At 22.6% G+C, this 19,004-nt stretch overlaps 1 protein-coding gene across 3 annotated transcripts in view; it reads right to left on the bottom strand.

Moving 5' to 3' along the window:
- Positions 1-16,905, bottom strand: part of LOC112602317 (formin-J-like) — a 40,528-nt gene extending 23,623 nt beyond the window's left edge. For 2 of the 3 annotated variants that reach the window (XM_025350334.1, XM_025350336.1), the window contains exons 1-2: positions 16,862-16,905; positions 8,916-9,046 (exon numbers count right to left, since the gene is read on the bottom strand). In XM_025350334.1, coding sequence (XP_025206119.1) covers positions 8,916-8,982 — 67 coding nt within the window. In that variant the 5' untranslated portion in view covers positions 8,983-9,046; positions 16,862-16,905. Of the gene's footprint in view, positions 1-8,915; positions 9,047-16,861 lie in introns of those variants that run through there. The other variant, XM_025350335.1, reaches the window with a different exon arrangement.
- Positions 16,906-19,004: the final 2,099 nt, after the last annotated feature.

The raw sequence follows: 19,004 nt of genomic DNA, 5'->3' as shown, positions 1-19,004 counted from the left end.
TGGAATATGCTTTTTTAATACGGTTATTTAAAAATATTGTGACTGATTAGAGCCTAAAAACCAGAACCGTGGCTAAGACGTAGACCTGCCTCACCCAAAAAAACTGCAAGAAAGAAAGATTAATAAACAGTTATCTACAGTTTTATTAGTTCAATGAATTAGTTATATGATGATGTTGAAATAGTATTAGATATATTTGAGAACATCGCCCACTTAAGAAGAGAGTGTAGTTTATTTAGAATGGACTAGTCACTAGTGTGTGATGAGACTAAAAAACCTAGGCTTATACCTCCACCAACAATTGCTTTTAAAATTATCAAGTGTTAACATACGTAGGAAAACAATGGATTATAATCAGACCCACATGGTTGAGTATGAATATTATTCATGTATTTAAAACAAATGAGGTACCTAATTAGCTCTTTTTGACGAAACACTAAACTTTTTTTTGTAAGTACTCAACACAGCATTTAAATTTATAAATGTCCTAGTCTTAGATTTGATTTTTCTTCTTTAATTATATTTGAACACACTAGATTAAATTTTAATCAATTGTATTAATGTAGTAGTATAGGTTAGGTTAAGTTAGTAATATATTTAAGTATTTTACTTTGTATTTTTGTTCCTATATTGTAGAATAATAAAATATTTCATTTTATTTTAATTAATAGGTTTATTTTTTTATTTTTTATTTTTTTGAAGTAAAAATAAAATAAAAATTCTTCAACTCTCTAATCTTAAAATATAATATGGTAGAAGGTTACGTTTTTCTACCCTTCAAATAATTTAACATTAATAAATCAGTATTTATTGCATTTAATATAACTACTATAATTTATAACAGTCCTTGAAGTTTTGTAAAAATGTGAAATTATTAAAAGTATATCAAGTTAGATTTATCTAGATTAAAATATGAATAACTGTATATTTATATGCAATATAAATCTTTTAATGGCCAATTAATAAATAACTCAAAACGTAAATAGAAAAACAATATTTAAGTTCAAGTAGTTAAGCATAATGTTTTTTTTTTTCTTACCTAAATCTTTTTTTTTCTAATAGAAAAATAAAACCAAAATTTTGTATTCAATAAAAAATGTCAGATGGACGACACTACGGTAAAACTCTTTTGCGCAAAAACCGATTTTTTACTTATAGAATAGGGTCTTGTTTATCCGAACGAAATTGGGGAAAGGGATCATTTGGATTAAAAATTTGTTCGGATTACTTATGATTTAAAAAAAAAAAAAATCAATTTTCTCGAAATTTAAATTTTAAAATTAATCTTTATTCATACAGCAGTATTAATTCATAAAATTCGTTGTTGAAAAACACAATGAATACAGTCAAAATCGATAAAATCATTATAAATATGTATAAATAGCTAGTTAATAAGTACTTAAGTATATTGCATATTATTATGAATTAGCCCGTTCGAGAATTAACGCGTCTTTCGGATTAGCCTGTGTTCGGATAAACAAGACCCCCCTCCTGTATATCGATAACTCGTTTGCGTACAGCGTAATCACTACGTAAATAAACATTTTGTATTTTTAAATTTGGACTTATCTAAAATAATTTAATTATTGATGAATATAGAAAAATAAATCATTGCAAAATACTGATAATTCTGAAAATTTTCAATATATAGCGTTATGAAATCAATTTTAAGATTCATTCATTAAACCTAAAAAATCTTTTCTTAACTTTCCAAAATTTTAAGAAAATTAAAAAAAATAATAATCAATTGAAATTCAGCACAATTTTACTTGCAAAATTAATAATTTTTGTTTTGTTAGTGATGATGAAAATTTATATTTAATATGAAAAAAAATTTGGAATCGATATCAAGTGCAGAACACGTTTTGTTCAGACGAATCGTTAAAAGGTAAATGTTCGAAAATGAATTACGAGTATACCTTTAATATTTAAAGCTAAAATATGTGTGCACGTATATAAGCAATGTGCTTTTGTGCGCAAACGGGTAGTACCTTCTAAATTATACCAAAATATTTATACTACTCAAAAGTATAAATTATAAAAAATTTTATATCAAATGCAATATAATTTTTTGATGTTCAACTAATTATTATTTTAAGACTAATTATATCTTTATTTTTTCTGTTAAATATTTCAATATAAGTGCAATCATAAAGATACAAATATTATACATATACAATATGTAACAATTATATATATTTTTCACCTTGTATTTTTGTTATTTTTTGGTAAAACTACCATTAAGGCTACAATTGCCAACGAAACTTTTACAAATTTACAAATATTAAATCTGATTATTTTATGAAGCCTGAACATTTTTCCGCAAAATAGTTTTTTTAAATATATATACCTAATATTCTATACAAACTCCACCCTCTACCCTTCCCTATAAATAGGTATTTTATGTAGATTAGTGGAAATGTATTACATTAAGGTGACAATTAAAATATAAAATATTATTTTTAAATTTTTTAGTATTGTAGGAGCTCTGAATTTTTGATTTTAACGACTAACTTTTATATAAATTATTATAAAAACAGTTTTTTTATAAATAATATTATTTACAGTTTTGACAAGATAAGTTGATTGGTAAGTTGATACTTGATAGGAATGAGATTTATGGTACCTAAGAATAACAAATTACTTTATCTAAACTTTGATTATTTATAATAATAAATATTAGATGTATAAAAATAATTGCAAAAATATTCTGCTTCAAATAATACAATGAAAAATATAGGCTCAACTTAAAAATTGAAGATTGACATTTAATATTACAAGTTGATAAATCCCAAAATAGTCAATATCATATTCAAAAAATTAAATTGTGCAAGAAATAAAATCACTGTGTGAATAAATTGTATAATAAATTTAAAAAATGAAAGATAAATTATATATATGTTACATTATTTCTTAACATTTTATGTGGGTAAATATGTAGGTAACCTAGTAGATATTTTGATTATATTGCACAAAATTGTCAATTAGCAACATTAAATTCATATTATCTCAACAGACGTGGCGGCATGTAAAAAGGATTTACCTTAAAAGGAATAATCATGTTTACATACAGAAAATGTATATCTATAAACAGCTAGGTATGCATATTATATGTATGATTTTATAAACTGTAAACTATATCCAATAAGAGTGTTATTAGTTAATTGCAAAGTCGAGAAAATTGTGACAAAATTAACATATGGTATTTAAATCTATTGTATAAAAATGTTTTCTATTAATTGTAACTTGAGCAGTTTGATAATTGCTTAAAAATACTGAAAAATAATTTTACTGAATATGTGTAATTGTTAAGCAACTACAATGGCTGTTAGTATTTTATAAGGATGGCAATGAAACTATTAAACAAGACGCATAAAATTCGTTGAAAAGATTACATAAAAATATAGGCTACACCGTAGAAAATCTACACAGCAAGAGTTTGAACTGTTCGGTCTGTGGGTCTGTAGGTGTTAAAACTGGTTTTTTTTTGCCAAGAATGATCTGCGTGACGTCACACAATGAAGTCCAGCTACCTGAGATTATAATATACGCACGGTTTCGTTGAAGTTTCCAATCACAAAGAAAAATTAAAATCTTATTGAAATTTTCTAGCTTCAATTTTTATAATATACAACAAATTCATTCATAAAATTGAACTACCTATATTTTAGAACATTAATTCAACAAACCATTACTTAAGAATAACTGATTTTAAAAAGTGAATTATGGTGTTCCACATTGTATAATAAATATAATTATTAAAATAAAAAATAAAAAAATGATATGTTGAAAATATTTTCAAAACATCTTAATAGTAAATATTACAATAAATTAGAGAAGTTGGCATTAGAGTAAATTAAATATTTAATCGTATGATTAAATTCTTATTGTACACCTAATCCTTAATGTTAATTAATTTATTCTTTTGAACTCTATATCATATAGAGTTAAATGATTAATCCTAGTTTAATATTATATACAATATAATTATATAGGATTATATTATCTTGAATCTTGAATACATAAACCAGAAATAGTAAATGACTATTAAAAGTATCTGTATTATTACTCGTTCAGTTATCATGATAAATATAATATTAGTTGTTGAAAATATTTTAAAATTAATCTAATAAACAGACAATAATATAAAAAAGAAAGTCAGTTTTAATAATAATTTCCAAAATGTATATATTCAAATTTCAAACAAGATAAATAAAAAAAATTAATTAATCATAATTATACTCTGAAAAATCAAATAGTTTGACTTTTAACTTTATAAATAATAGCATAAATTATTCTAATATAAATTTTTCTAATTTTATGTTATAAATCAGTATAATAAAATTAGATAATAATGAATAATTGTGATGAGAACTAAAATTAATCAAAACAAATTTAGACAGAGCCCGATTCCTTTTTTTAGAATTTCATAATTATCATGCGCTTATTGTAAACCTATTATTTTAGATCCTGAGCTGAGCGATGAATGTATTAATTTTACTATGATGTGTATTTTACTGTGAAACAGTAAAAAGATTAAAATTTTCAAAATTGGGGGTGGTTTCTGTTAAAAAATTGGATAATATTTTCGAAATATTTAATCATTTTTTGAGTTACTTACAGAAAATTTCTAATTTTTTTTAAATTTTTTTTTAAAAATGCCAATTAAAGTTATTTACTTGGTAAAAATACTTCAGCGTTTAATACATAGCTTCTCATACGTTATAAATTTCTTGGGTAAAATATATCGTAAATTAATTTTTACAACGTTTTTTATAAGCGTTTAAAATTAAAATATTAATATAATTCATAAAAATTCATAAATTATTTTGTAGTTGTAATTTTATAATTATTTTTGTTTTATACTTTAGATTAAAAATTTAATACAACATTTTTATAAGTTTTTCTACTTATATAATAGAAAAAAATTTTCTTTGTTGCCAAATCAATATGAAAACAATTTCAAAATATCTTAACTCATTTTGAACTATTTATAGGCATAATAGTTTCGGTAAAGAAGAGTAAAAATGCGAACGAAAACTCTCGTTTATAAATTATAATGTACTTATATACACAGTGTGTCATGGAGATATGGCAATTTTACATTAAAATTACATTGAATGTAGTCATATCAATGTAATATTTAGTTAGATAATAAATATACTATAATACAGAAAATTAAAGTAAATAAACTAATTTGTCTAAAAAGATTCCACAATATATTATGAATTTAAAATACCTTAATATACTTACTATTTATGATACAATTATTGTAATATTATAATATGATATATTATTATTACTATTACAATAAGCCATAAAATAATAAGATATTGGTATACCTATAGGCTTATAGGACATACCTTATAAATAATTTACATATTTTGAACATTTATTTATACATAGAAAATAATAATATACCTAAATACATAATGAAAAAATAATTTAAAATCTCTATATGTTTAATATGTTTTGAAATACAACATAACAATTAAATAAATATTTTAAATATATAGTAATTTTCCTTTCAAATATTCAATTTTGATAAAATTGAACTTTAAACGCTAACGAAAAACATTGTTGTCTACGTATTTTAAATATTTTAAATCAATTTAAGAACTTATAAAATACTTAATATTAAGATGACACTACCCATCCGTTATTTGTAGTGAGAAAATAGTGTTTGCGTAAATTAATGTTAAAAAAACAGTGATACCACTAATATTACCAAGAAAACTAGAATAAGTGATTTTAAAAATTTACACCACGCTTTAGGTTTGATTCACTTAAAACCATTTTTATTAAACAAAATACTTGGAGTGCGAGTGCCACTAATTTCCTTAAATTTTAAAACCTAAAGTAATAAAATTAAAAGGTAATGAATATTTAACTACAGAATAATTTCCAATTTTCGTGATTTTTATCCATGTTTGAATTTTAAGCGATACCTAATAAAATACTTATGTTGTGCACATGTATTTTAAATACATAAAAAAATGTATTTTGTGGAATCTTGCAATATTTTCAAGTTTTTTAATTTAGAAAAAAAAATGTATCGATAATAATCAAAAAAAGTAAATTATAGTGTACCATAAAACTTATATTAAACATTTAATAAAAAAAAAATATGATATGATGTAAATTTTTTTTTAAATACAATCTTATAAGTAAATTCAAATTAACAAATAAAGTTAGAATTAGATTAAAATAAATATTTAATCATATAATCAAATTCTTCGAAATCTATGATTATGGGTAAAGTCAAAATATTCAAAATACATATTCATTTTGAAAATTACATTTTGTTTAGACTATTTTCATAAAAATGTTTTGAATTTTCCAATCTCTTATTATATAAACGAAAATAAGGTATGAATAAAAGCCGTTTGTCAGTCTAATACATACATAGCTAAGGATATTTATAATGCTAAATTGCTAAAATTAATTTTTTTATTAGTAATATGGAACTTATGTTTATTGTTTATCAAGTACAAATCGCAAATATTTTAATATTATTTTATACAATATATTACTAATTACTAGCTGTTAATAACTTATAAAATATTACTGATATAGATAAAAAAGAAGTGGATAACATTACGGTATAAATAACTTATAATCGTTAATTTTTATTTATACATTATTCAATATCATAGCTAGTTATACAATTTAAATTTGAAATGTGTAAAAAAAATGGAGTATATGTATTTTTGATATTTTAAATAAGTAAAATTTATAAAGAATTTTGTTTTTGATTTTCAAACTTTTTGACCAACTAGTTTTTTCTATATATTTTTCATAATATTAACTATAGAAAAAAAAATGTGGCAATTTAAAAAACCTATAAATATACTGAGTGATTATTTTATCAAACAACACTCTTTATTTTAAAATGTACTAACGTTTTTGAAAATATATTTTTTATATAATTTCCAGACGAAATTCAACATTTTTTTAAAAAAATTATATTATTTAATGCTTCCTATACGAATATTTTACCAGCCCCCCTATTTTTAAAATTTTAAAACTTTTTTGCCATTAGTGTGACTTTGTGTGACTATTTTCAGAATTTTTGCAACGCTGGTTTAACCGTAAATAAAAAAATAAAAAAGAGGCTCAAATATTTACTTACAATAATAAAAAAAAGTTGTTAAGCTATTTTTTCTGTACTGCTATACAATTTTATTCTGTGTTTGCTAGAAGCGTAAATAGAAAATTAAATAACAACTTTAATCTTTAAATTTATTTAAAATAAATTGAAGAGTTAGTTATCCCTTTACAACACTATCGGGTTCATGGGTTAATATTTTTAATAGCCAGTTTTGAATTGTAATAGTTGTAAAAGTATGTTTCAATACCTAATAATTATTATGATTTTGTTGAAAAAAAAATGAATCGTATCTATTAATGTCATCTCTGAAATCTATTGATCAAAATATTCATAAATTACTTTCACTAAAAATGTAAAAAAACGAAAAATTACCAACATTACAAGACTTTTAAATCTTATCTATACATACAATTAATTTACATAACTATATTGCCTATAATATATCCTGAAAGAATTCATATTAATTACTTTTTATGTTTTTATAAGCTGAATACATTATAATAATTTGAATTTATATATATATATTAATTCTCAATCGTTTTAAACTACAATAGTCTATATCTAAGAATCGAGAACATGTTTTTAAATTTTTGTTTAAATCCAGCTTCTGGCGTTCTTATGTAAACACTCCTTATTAAATTACGTCAGTACAATAGACATAATCGGATCGGTCTATAAAAAACAAGTTTCCCTTTCTTGACCTTAAAATGTTTAGTACAATTTTTGATTCAAGGTATAGGTAATTTAAAATTTTTGAAAACTAAATATACATTTTAAAATTTAATTAAATTAGTTAAATTATATTTTGGGTACGATTATTTATTTTATACATTAGGTACAATAATAAACTGAATTTATAATGGTAATTTGGTAAACTATTAGATAATATCCATATCCTATAAATACAAACAATTAGAAATCCATCTGATTATAATATCATCCACGTTATAAATTATCATTATATTTTGTATAAAAAAATGAAATGTCTATTTTATGTAAATAAAGAGATAATTTTTTTTTTTAAACAGCTATTTGATTTAAGTAATATCAAATCTACGGTAATAGTAAGGAATATAATATGTATAATGTTAATATGTTACTAATATTTATCCAAAATACTTAATAATAATATATAGTTTTTAACTTCATAATTACACGTAATTATAACCTTAAAGGAGTTTTTTCAAGGTCAATATTATCTTTTAGGTTGCAATATCTAAATTTATAAGTGAAATATATGTAAAATTAATTTTGGTAGTCCTTATTAATAGTTTTCTATACCTAAGTAGGTATATTTTAGTGTACAATTTATTCAATAAACAATGAAAATAATTTGAACTAACACTAATAACGCCCTAAGCTAAAATCTGCTATTTAACTGCACAATCCAGAATATTTTCCTGATCTTTTACTATAACAACTTAATAGGTTTAAAATATGTTGTATGTAACATTTATATATATAATTTCATTACATTAAAAATAAACCTGCTCTAATACTTGGTTTAAGTGACGTACTTACGTATTAGTAATTATGAAATAATTTCAATTATTTTCAACGTTTGCTTTTTATATGTAGGTAGATAATAACTAATAAGTAATAACCTTCCAAAAAAAAAAAAAATTTGTGTATAATTTAGTATACATATTAAATAGGTATACTTATATAAGAATATATTATATAAAAAATAAATTCATCGTTAATTCTGCACTAAATATTATTTTAAAAATTAGTAATCAATATTTTAAGCCTACTTAGTGTAATAAAATTTAATACTTATCATTATTGAAAAAAATTGAATTACCTGTAGCTAGTTTTGCTGTATACTCTGGGTTTTCAACGATGTAATCAAGTCCTATTCTAGACTCCATGTCTAGATTATAGTACTCTTCCGAGCAGCCATTCCGAACAATACTTTTGTTATTATTGCGGTATCTAAAAAAAGAAATACAACACAAAATATTAAGTGTTTAAAATGTTTAAATTCCATTCACAGATACCACACATGCTGGCCTATATAAACACTTGACATTAGCTAAATGTCTATAACAACGTGGTAAGTCGTAAACCTATATAAGCATGAAGTGAAAGTGACAATATTCAGCGATTTTGAAGATCGACACTATGACAGAATAACCAAAGAATTATCTTTTAGAAACAGAATATATTTGTAGTATTTGTACACGTCCGTAAAATTTAGATAACGTACCATATATAATTTAGTCACAGTATACTGCATAATGCTAGAACACTAATTTCAATTTACAATTAGGTACATTAAAATGATACAGGTGGTAGGTATAATATAACTCGCAATATATCAATAAAATATAATATTTATTTATATGAATTAAGAATTGGACATAATTAGATGTCAATGTCACTTGCATGCATATCAAAATACGTTCTAAAGAATACGCATGACATTATCAAATTAAATGATTATTCAAATCCGTCCGAATAATGTATACGTGCTTAAGTACGCCTTTTATTTTATTAGTTTGATTAAAATTTATATTTTTTAAGTATTTATATTTAATAAACATATTATCAGACAAACTGATAGTACGTAAATTCTCTTTTCCGAGTGGCATTGAACGACACTAAAACACGATTAAGCCTCATGACCAGACATGGTAGTTACTGGAATAATATTATCATCACGCGTGTTGCAACTTCTTTTTTTCGTGTCAATCTTCGTCAAGGACGCCACCGTATCCGTTTATATATAATATAATTGTTAATATGAGATTTGGTATGATATATTTAAAAAAAAAGATTATTTACTTTAAGGTACCGGAAAAGTCAACAATTGAATTTGAAATAATATAGGTACTTATGAATTACAAACAGTAAATACATCGATTTTTAAATCGTTGAGATTATTATCAAAATTAATTTGAAATAACTCTGAGAAAATGAATAATACGAGTACGTAGGTTTGCAGAATTATAGTGTTTTTGTAATACGAATATACATGCAGTATGTGTAGTTGCAAATTCGAGACAGACTGTAAGAAAAATCTGTATGCGAACGAGTGGGTGTCTTCCAACGACCGAAAGGAGTGGCTATGTAATTGTGAAGTCATCATTGAGAACTATAGAAGAAACAACGTTCGTTAGAAGCGTGTATGAAAATAAAAAAATGATATTATTACATACACCCGAATTGAGTAATCTTTAATAAATAGTATAAATTAAAAATATATTATTCAAATAATAACTATTTGAATAATATATTTTAAAAAAAAATGGTCATTGAACGTGAATATAATGAATATACACTTATAAAATAAAGTATTTTCTTTCAAATAATCAACTATATGATGATTTAATTGCTATTTTAAATTTATAACAACATACTATAAATACCTCATAAATTAACATTAATATAGCAACATTATTATCGAATAAATCTATAGTGAAGTGGACTATAGTACTACACACTGAGTGATAGATGGATAGTAAACTGTAAAGTGTTTCAACCGACCACAACACCCACATATTTTCTCATTACACGTGTCTTGTCTTTTAAATAAAATATTTTGACACCTATAAAAATATAATCTTTATACTATCTTCCTACAGGCATTGATAATTCATAACCACAAAATAACATTGAATAAATACATAGTGAAATATTTTACTTAAACAATTTTACACGATAGATCGATATTACTTATAGTTTATAGAACCATGTGAGGTAGTGAAGTACCCATATAAGAATATACTTGGGGTGTTGTCTTATGCACTATATACAATATGCTAATATACATTTAATAAAAGTGGTCATAAAAAATACTTTCGACGTGTTAAGTTATAAAAAAATATTATATACTGCATCGCAACGATTTTAAATAATTTCTTTCAAGGAATAAGGATATAAGTATAGATATAGGGCCTTTATTATTTATGAAAAGTTGCAACCAATGAGCTCAATAAGTAAAGTATATTTACCTCCTTTAAATTTTAACCATTACTTTTAGAGTCACAATGCTTGAAACATTTACCCTACATAAGCCAAATCTATGTATATGATTGTGATATTGGTAAATTCAATTGTAAACATTGTACGGCCGAATCGGGAGAGAAATCTTGAGACAATAGACAATGAATTAATTTTTAAGTAGCTTAGCCGCTAAAACCAAACGCAATATTAGTCCCGAGAACCCAGTGCACTTTTATTGTATGTATTGCGTACGTGATAAAATAGGTGGCTAGCGATTTAAACGAGGGTAAATGAAGTCGATGGACTATAAGGTTCAATGAACATCTAATTATTATTCGAATTTTCTATTTATTATACTAAACGTTACTAGTTCAGGAAGTCCAACTCTTTTCGGTTTATTAGCTACGTAACTGTTTTTGATATATTGTTAAAACATAAAATATTGTTTTAATATTCCTGATACATAATGTAGAAGTGACAAATTGGCCATTGTTTTCGACCATTCACGTTAACGGAACAGGAAGTCTATGACGTCCACAAGATGAGAAACAATGAAAAAAAATGTATAAATGCAACACCTATCTCTCAACTCGTAGAAGTTTCATTATTGGTTTAAAAAACGATTTTTTTCTCCAAAATATATGCAACTATTATTACTATAAACAATCAATATATATGTAATAATTAATTTTCTCGATTGCTTTATTAGTATGATTATTATTACTTCTTAGTATAAAATAAATAATAATTTACTTAATGAACATAAACAAAATCGACAATCGTAATCATACAAAAATATTCATAGCAATGTATAAGTTACTAAGTATTCTAATAACGTCCAACAAACTATTCACTACAATAACTATAAATACGAAGAATATAATACGATAGATAGTAAATTATTTTACATATAAATATTAAAATCAGAAAGTTATTTGACATAATAATTGCTTGAATATGTATTCAACCTTCTTTTGAAAGTTATAATTATACATAAACATTATCGACTATTCTAATCTTTTTGGAAACTCCCAATAACAATAACAACAAAATGAATTAGCATATAACATTTGCATTTAACAAAAAAAATATACCTTCTATATTATGTGTCTACATGTATATTATATATATAGACTGAGTAAATACTAGTCAGTAATACGCGCATATAACATTTATTTTAGACTTTAGTATCCATTTATCCTGTATGCTTCTGCTCTTAATATTAATTAAGTCATTTATATTCCTTGATTTCTATTATGAAAGATAACTTATAATTCTAAATGCACTAGCACGTACTTCTAACAATCTTACGAGTCCCTCTTCAAGAAACCCTATTGAAATCAAACACCAGATGTATTTACTAAATATATGTACTCTACATATTAAATAATAACATATATTTTGAATTATTTTACGAGTTGTAGACCCTAAAAAAATAATAACACTAAATAACTGTAATTCACACATATTTTTATGGGTTCTTAAAAAAATATTGTTCAACTTTAATCAGTTTTAATCACATATAACATTATGTTATTATATAATACATAAATCACACTTAAAAAAAAAAAAAAACTACTCTTTAATCTTCAACAAATAAAATATTTCATCAAGATTCAATAATATTTCAAGTGGTAAGGTGATAGTTTCCTAGTTTCAATTAACACATTTTTTAATAACTTTATTTCCGCACAATATCTTAAATAGGTACTTAAGAATAATGTCATAAATTAAATAGTATTTCGAGTATAATTTGCAAATAAACAATATAGTTTAAATAATATACAACACCAACACCAAGAACTAACCAGAGCTAATATATTATTATTATATAGTTCAATAGTTACAAATATTATACACATACAGTGTAAATTATATAATATAATGTTTAAATCATACTAAAACAAAAGTTTAAACAATACTAAAATTAATTATACTGTAATCAAAATAAAAGTGAAACTTTTAAGTTATTATTGAAATTATATAATAATAATAATAATAAATATAGACGTTTCAGTAATATTAATAACCTATTTAACTAAAAATATAATTATTATACATTTAACTTCTGTAAATTTAATAATATAATGTTAGTTGAAAAATAATAATGACCAATCTATATGCTTCAATTATTTGCAATAGGTAATTTTCCAGTGTGTGTAAAATAGTCGTTCAAAAGTAAATTATATTTGTATTTATATACAATTCTAATATAGGATTTAGTTTAGGATATTGCAATATTCTATGTTGGATTTGTGTCAAATACAAAATAGTAAGGTCGAACGACAGTTGTTAGTGGCGGTGAGTGGTAGTAGGCGAGCCAGAGGAGCCCTTATTTGGAAACTGGCCGTCTGTCCGTCCCGTCCTTTAATATTGTTATTATAACGCCAACCTTGCCCCCAACACAAACGGCTAGTATTAGTCATCTTCATTAATCAAATATGCTTAAAATGTTTAACTTAGTACCATATTATTGGTATTAACACAGGAAGTCGTATAATAAAAACGGGCATCTATCTAAAAGAAATCAATAAAATTCCAATAATTATAGTTTTAAGATACAAAAGTAATTTTTTTCTTTTTTTAGTATTTAAGCTATTTAGAAAATATTTATTTTATTTGGTTTAATTATATCTATGCATTTATAACATCTTAGGGAAATGATATTAATATAAGTAAAATTAAACTGTTTTGATATTCAAATACAGTATGAAATTTAAAATAATAGTTTTTGAAACATTTAACTCATGTACACTAGGGTACTAAATTAAATACCTAGTGTATTAGATAAATAATATTAGAATATAATTTAAACAATTCATTACCATTTTATTATATATAAAAAAAATATTTGTTAAACGTATTCGAGTTCTAATATATACCATATGGAAACTTTAAAAAATGTTTTTTATGAATAAAGAGAAAATACTGTCATTATAAATGTATTAATTATAAACCTCTAGATGCATTAAAGTTATTAATTACAAGTTAATCAAACCAAAAATTATTTTTAATTTTTATATTAAACTTGTCATTAATTTTACAAACATTTTAATATAACTTTCTTATTTTTTAAGTTTTAATTCTTAATAAAAATTATATTCATTAAAATATTCCGACTATTTTATTACGTATTATTATTATAAATAATTGATAATTTTAGAATAGAAATATAATGCCATACACTTATTTAGTTATGAACCCTAAAATATAAATATATTTTAAAAGTTATTAAAAACTATAATAAAAAATATTTATTTTAACAAAAAGTGCTATTTAATTTTAAGCTCGTATTCATTAACATATTTAAGTATGATGTTTACGAGTATCAGTATAGTATTACAGTTATACAGAAATGCAAAATAAACAAAAATAGTGAACTGAATCTAAAAAATAAATTAATGAGTAATAATGTATTGTGTATTAATTACAATATATATAGATATAAATATTGAATATATCTAATATTGTATTTGAATAATACATGAAAAAAGTATAACGTATGTATAATAAGTAATTAATACCTATAATAACTAAATATTTTTTTTATAATATTAAAAATTAAGATTTACAATTTTTAAATTGAATAATACCATTTATAATTTATTTTATAAAAAAGTTATTTGAAAAATGTTAAATATAAATTAGATAAGAGATTTTTGAATTTTAGCCTATAAGTACCAGTTTTATTTTAAAATGTAATATTATATAAATTGATGTGTAATGAATGAGTTATATCTATTGGATATGAAAATATAAAAACCATTTAGATAATTTTAATAATAAAAAATATTCTTAGTAATTTTATTTTTTATTTTTTATATTCGGTTTGCAAATACAAAATCTATTCATGAGCAATAAATATATTGATTTTTGCAAATTAACAAAGAACTACCTACGTATACCTTATTTAACTGACTCAATATAACAAAACATAGGTGTGCTAAATTATTAATTTTTATTTAACAGTAAATCTGATAGTATAGCCAGAATTTGTTTATTGAGCGAGTTATTTATCACCATTAATTATGATTAAAATAATAATTTAACTATAAAGTAATATTTGTAATGAAAATTAAAAATAAATTACACAAAGTGTTTTTAAAAATATTGAAAAAGTGTAATTGTGTATGTAAAAAACTACAAATACTACTAAGGAAGTGTATAATATAATAACCAGTTTTTACTCACTAACAACTCAATAACAACTTAAAAATTAATAAAATAATAAAAAAAAAGTGTTGGCAGAGGGTGTGTCTTAATAGTATAGCTTGACAGGCCCCTTTTGACTCTTGATGTCCGGTCGTTTCACTGTCACTTTGTCAACTAATAATTCAGCTTGTTGGGATTTCAAAGAAAAAGGATAATACTACAAACGTACAATAAACGAATATTAAATGGTTATATAGAACCTTTTAATAAATTTATAATCGACATTACCTATAAGTATACAAACCACAGTACACAGTTATTTAATACACATTATAGAGTTAGTTTAATCAAACCTAAGTGAATATTGAATATCTAAAATATATTCAACGGGTATTCTAGATTTACATTACTTATTTCTATTTTTATATATTATATAACATACCTATCGTTCGTAACTCATAACAGTCATAACACATTATAGTGATTATTATGTTATACAAATACAAATAACCGGCTTGTTGATTAATATTATTTTAATAATAATATTGATTAAGATAAATTTTGAAAGAAGTTTGATAAATTTTAATACATTTAATTGATCCACTTATTAGTAATAAAATATTTTTTTAGCTTTCACTGTGATGGTGTACACTGTACACTGTACTGCAAGAGTTAAAAAATAAAGAAAAATGTTTGATATTATTATCATTTAAAAATGTATTTTGTTTGTCTTAATTATTAACAAATAATAACAATCAAATACTACAAATATCTTATTATTATTTATTATTATTACTATTTATATAATTAAAATGATTCTTAATATTGCTTGTTTTAAATAAAATCAATTCAAAGAATACAAATCCTCAATACTTAAAAAATCTACTTTTAATCAATTTTTTTAAACTATTAAATATTTTAGTACGTTAATATTATTATGATTATTATTTATTATATAGATATATTGTTGAAATAGATGAACAAAATATATGTTATGTAGTAAAACGACATTAGAAAATAATTCTTATGAAATTAAAGTAAATGATAATTTAAAATCCATAAGAATTTAATACCTACTTTATTTAAATATTCTTAAAAAACATCAGCAAAATATATTTTTTTTACCGCGAATTATATATAATTTTTTTTACAAGTATTAGGGCATTGTATTAACTATTAAACATACGAGTAATAAGTAATAACGTATACTCGGATACTACGTGTATAAATATGTAAATTTACACTGATAAAATAAAAATAAAAACACAAAAACATGTTTAGATAAAGATATACATAGTTGTATATATGTAGTATTGTAGTATAGATAAAATTATATGCTATAAGTTATAACAAAGTAATAATCAGTATTTTAGTAAGACATTTAAAAACAAGAAAAAAAAGTGAAACATGACCCCAAATAAGTTGACAAATATCTTTATTCTTTTAAATAATAACTTAAAAGTCAAATAGTTGTGATATATCATTTTAAATAATTGTATAATACATATTTATTCGTATAATACCTATATTAATACTGCACGTGTTCACAATATCACCATTAATTAAATTATAACTTTTTTATACAAATCATCAAATACTAAACTAAAAATTAATAAATTTACTAAAAATGATATATAAGTAAGTACATACCAAAATAATTTCTGATTTTTTTATTTTTTTGGTAATAACAACACTTTTTTTAAAAAATATCAAATAACAAAAGTAATATAAAAATATTTGCCCATTAAAAAAAAAAAAAAAGTGAATTAGATTAATACGCGTAGAAAAATAATTTTAAGTTGTATACGAGAACGGGTTGATCAAAAACGAACGTGTTGATCGGATCGGTATAAGAAACAAACTGTTGCTAAGGCGCCATCCAAGAAGACACCTACATGTGTTCCTTGATATTGTTCAAGTCTTGTTCCCTTTCCAGTTTCCACAATATACTAGTTTTGAATGTTTTCATTTATTAAAATAAATAATTAACAAAGTGGAAGTGTCTGCGTTTATTATACATATTAAAGTATGTCTATATAGGTACTTAATAATATGTATATTAAATATTATACTTAACGTTTGTTATATTTGAATTTTTAGTAAAAATAATGTGTAAGTAAGAACTAAGAAGTATACACTTTAGAGGAAATAAATTTAAATAATTATACTTATTAGATATTAAATTTCAGAAGAAAATATTAAAAATGGTTTATACCGATCATTCTTACAAATTATATTATTTAAAATGAATATTATATTTTACTGCTTAAACATTAAAACAATCTAATACATTCCTAGTTTGAATTTTAATTTAAACCTATGTTTCGATAATATCATAAAATAGTGGTTTATACAATATACATTTGAATTGGTTTAGTTATTTAATAATTGTATTTTATAAAAAATTAAGTAATATTCTTTTTATCATGATCAATTTCATACAATTATTATTTTGAAAATTAGCAAATTTATTTACTTTATTAATAATTATTATAAAACAAGTGTTAGTCATTATGTTTGCACTACCAAATCCACATGCCTACTCAAATTATAACCCTCAAACTTTCAAGTTCTCTATACAAAACAAAATTATATTTATTATATACAATTAGGCCAAGATACGTAGAAATTTACGTATCCAAAACGTGCAAGCAACCATATGGTAATCCAAGGACTCAAAGAACATTGAAGAATCGGCATCTGGGTCATCGTGTACGATTATGTATATGATTCACAGTGATAAATTATTTATTATTCTTTGATGACAAGGTATATTATATCCAATGCTTTTTTAAATCAAATCACGATATAATAGCTGATATAAACGAACTATTGTTCTAAATTTATAAAATATAATATTACTCCGAGTTCCAATTGAAATTATTCCGTGTAATAAGGTATGTTATAATGCTAATAATATGAATAGTTCAATTTTTTGAAGTAGGTACTTACCGGCTACCAAAATATGCTAGATTTTAAAGTTAACATATTACACATTAGTCCATTAGTCATACAATATAAATTACATCTTAGACAAGTTGTTCGTAATCAATCTACTGACAAATTAAATTAATTTAGACTTGATTTAATATATAAATTTATATATTCATGCCCAAAACAATTCGAATACCATTTAAAAATAGTTATTATTCAACGAATTAGTTGACACGTGTTGCGCAGGTGTTTCAACTTGTTCGTTTTTAAGAAAAGACAGATCAAGGTTAAAACATAATTAGAATTAATTAGGAATTTCAATAACAAGTAAGATAACACGAGTAGATGCTATCTTAATAAAATTATTCAATACTATGTTATAAATCAACAGAAATAATAATAACAATATAGTAAATTAACCAATGTCTAATCTATTTATGTATACCTAGTTTTAAAACATTTTTGAAAATATACTTTTTATGTTTTTGTAAAAAGATTCCGAAAAAAAATATAAATGAATACATTATTATCTATACTATAGTCCTATAATATTATGATACCCATGTCATTTTCAACTTGTTAACTTACTAGTTTGATTATTTTATTTAACGTTACTAATGTTTCTCTGATTAATTGATTAAGTTAAGACTTAATAATATATTTATAATAATGTAATATATTATGTATAATAAAAATTTTAAATATAATTAAAGATCTTTATACAAATAATAATAATAATTAAAAATAATAACAAATAATTATTTTATTTTTACACACTATACATTATATATTAATCAATGCCAATTATAGATGCTGAGTATAAGAAAGCAAAAAGAATATAATATCATTTGGAAAATAA

Source organism: Melanaphis sacchari, unplaced genomic scaffold (genome assembly GCF_002803265.2).
Source record: "Melanaphis sacchari strain LSU unplaced genomic scaffold, SCAv2.0 Contig85_pilon_pilon, whole genome shotgun sequence".
NCBI lineage: Eukaryota > Metazoa > Arthropoda > Insecta > Hemiptera > Aphididae > Melanaphis > Melanaphis sacchari.
Note: the sequence above shows the minus strand (reverse complement) of the source record. Positions and strands in the feature narration are given on the sequence as shown.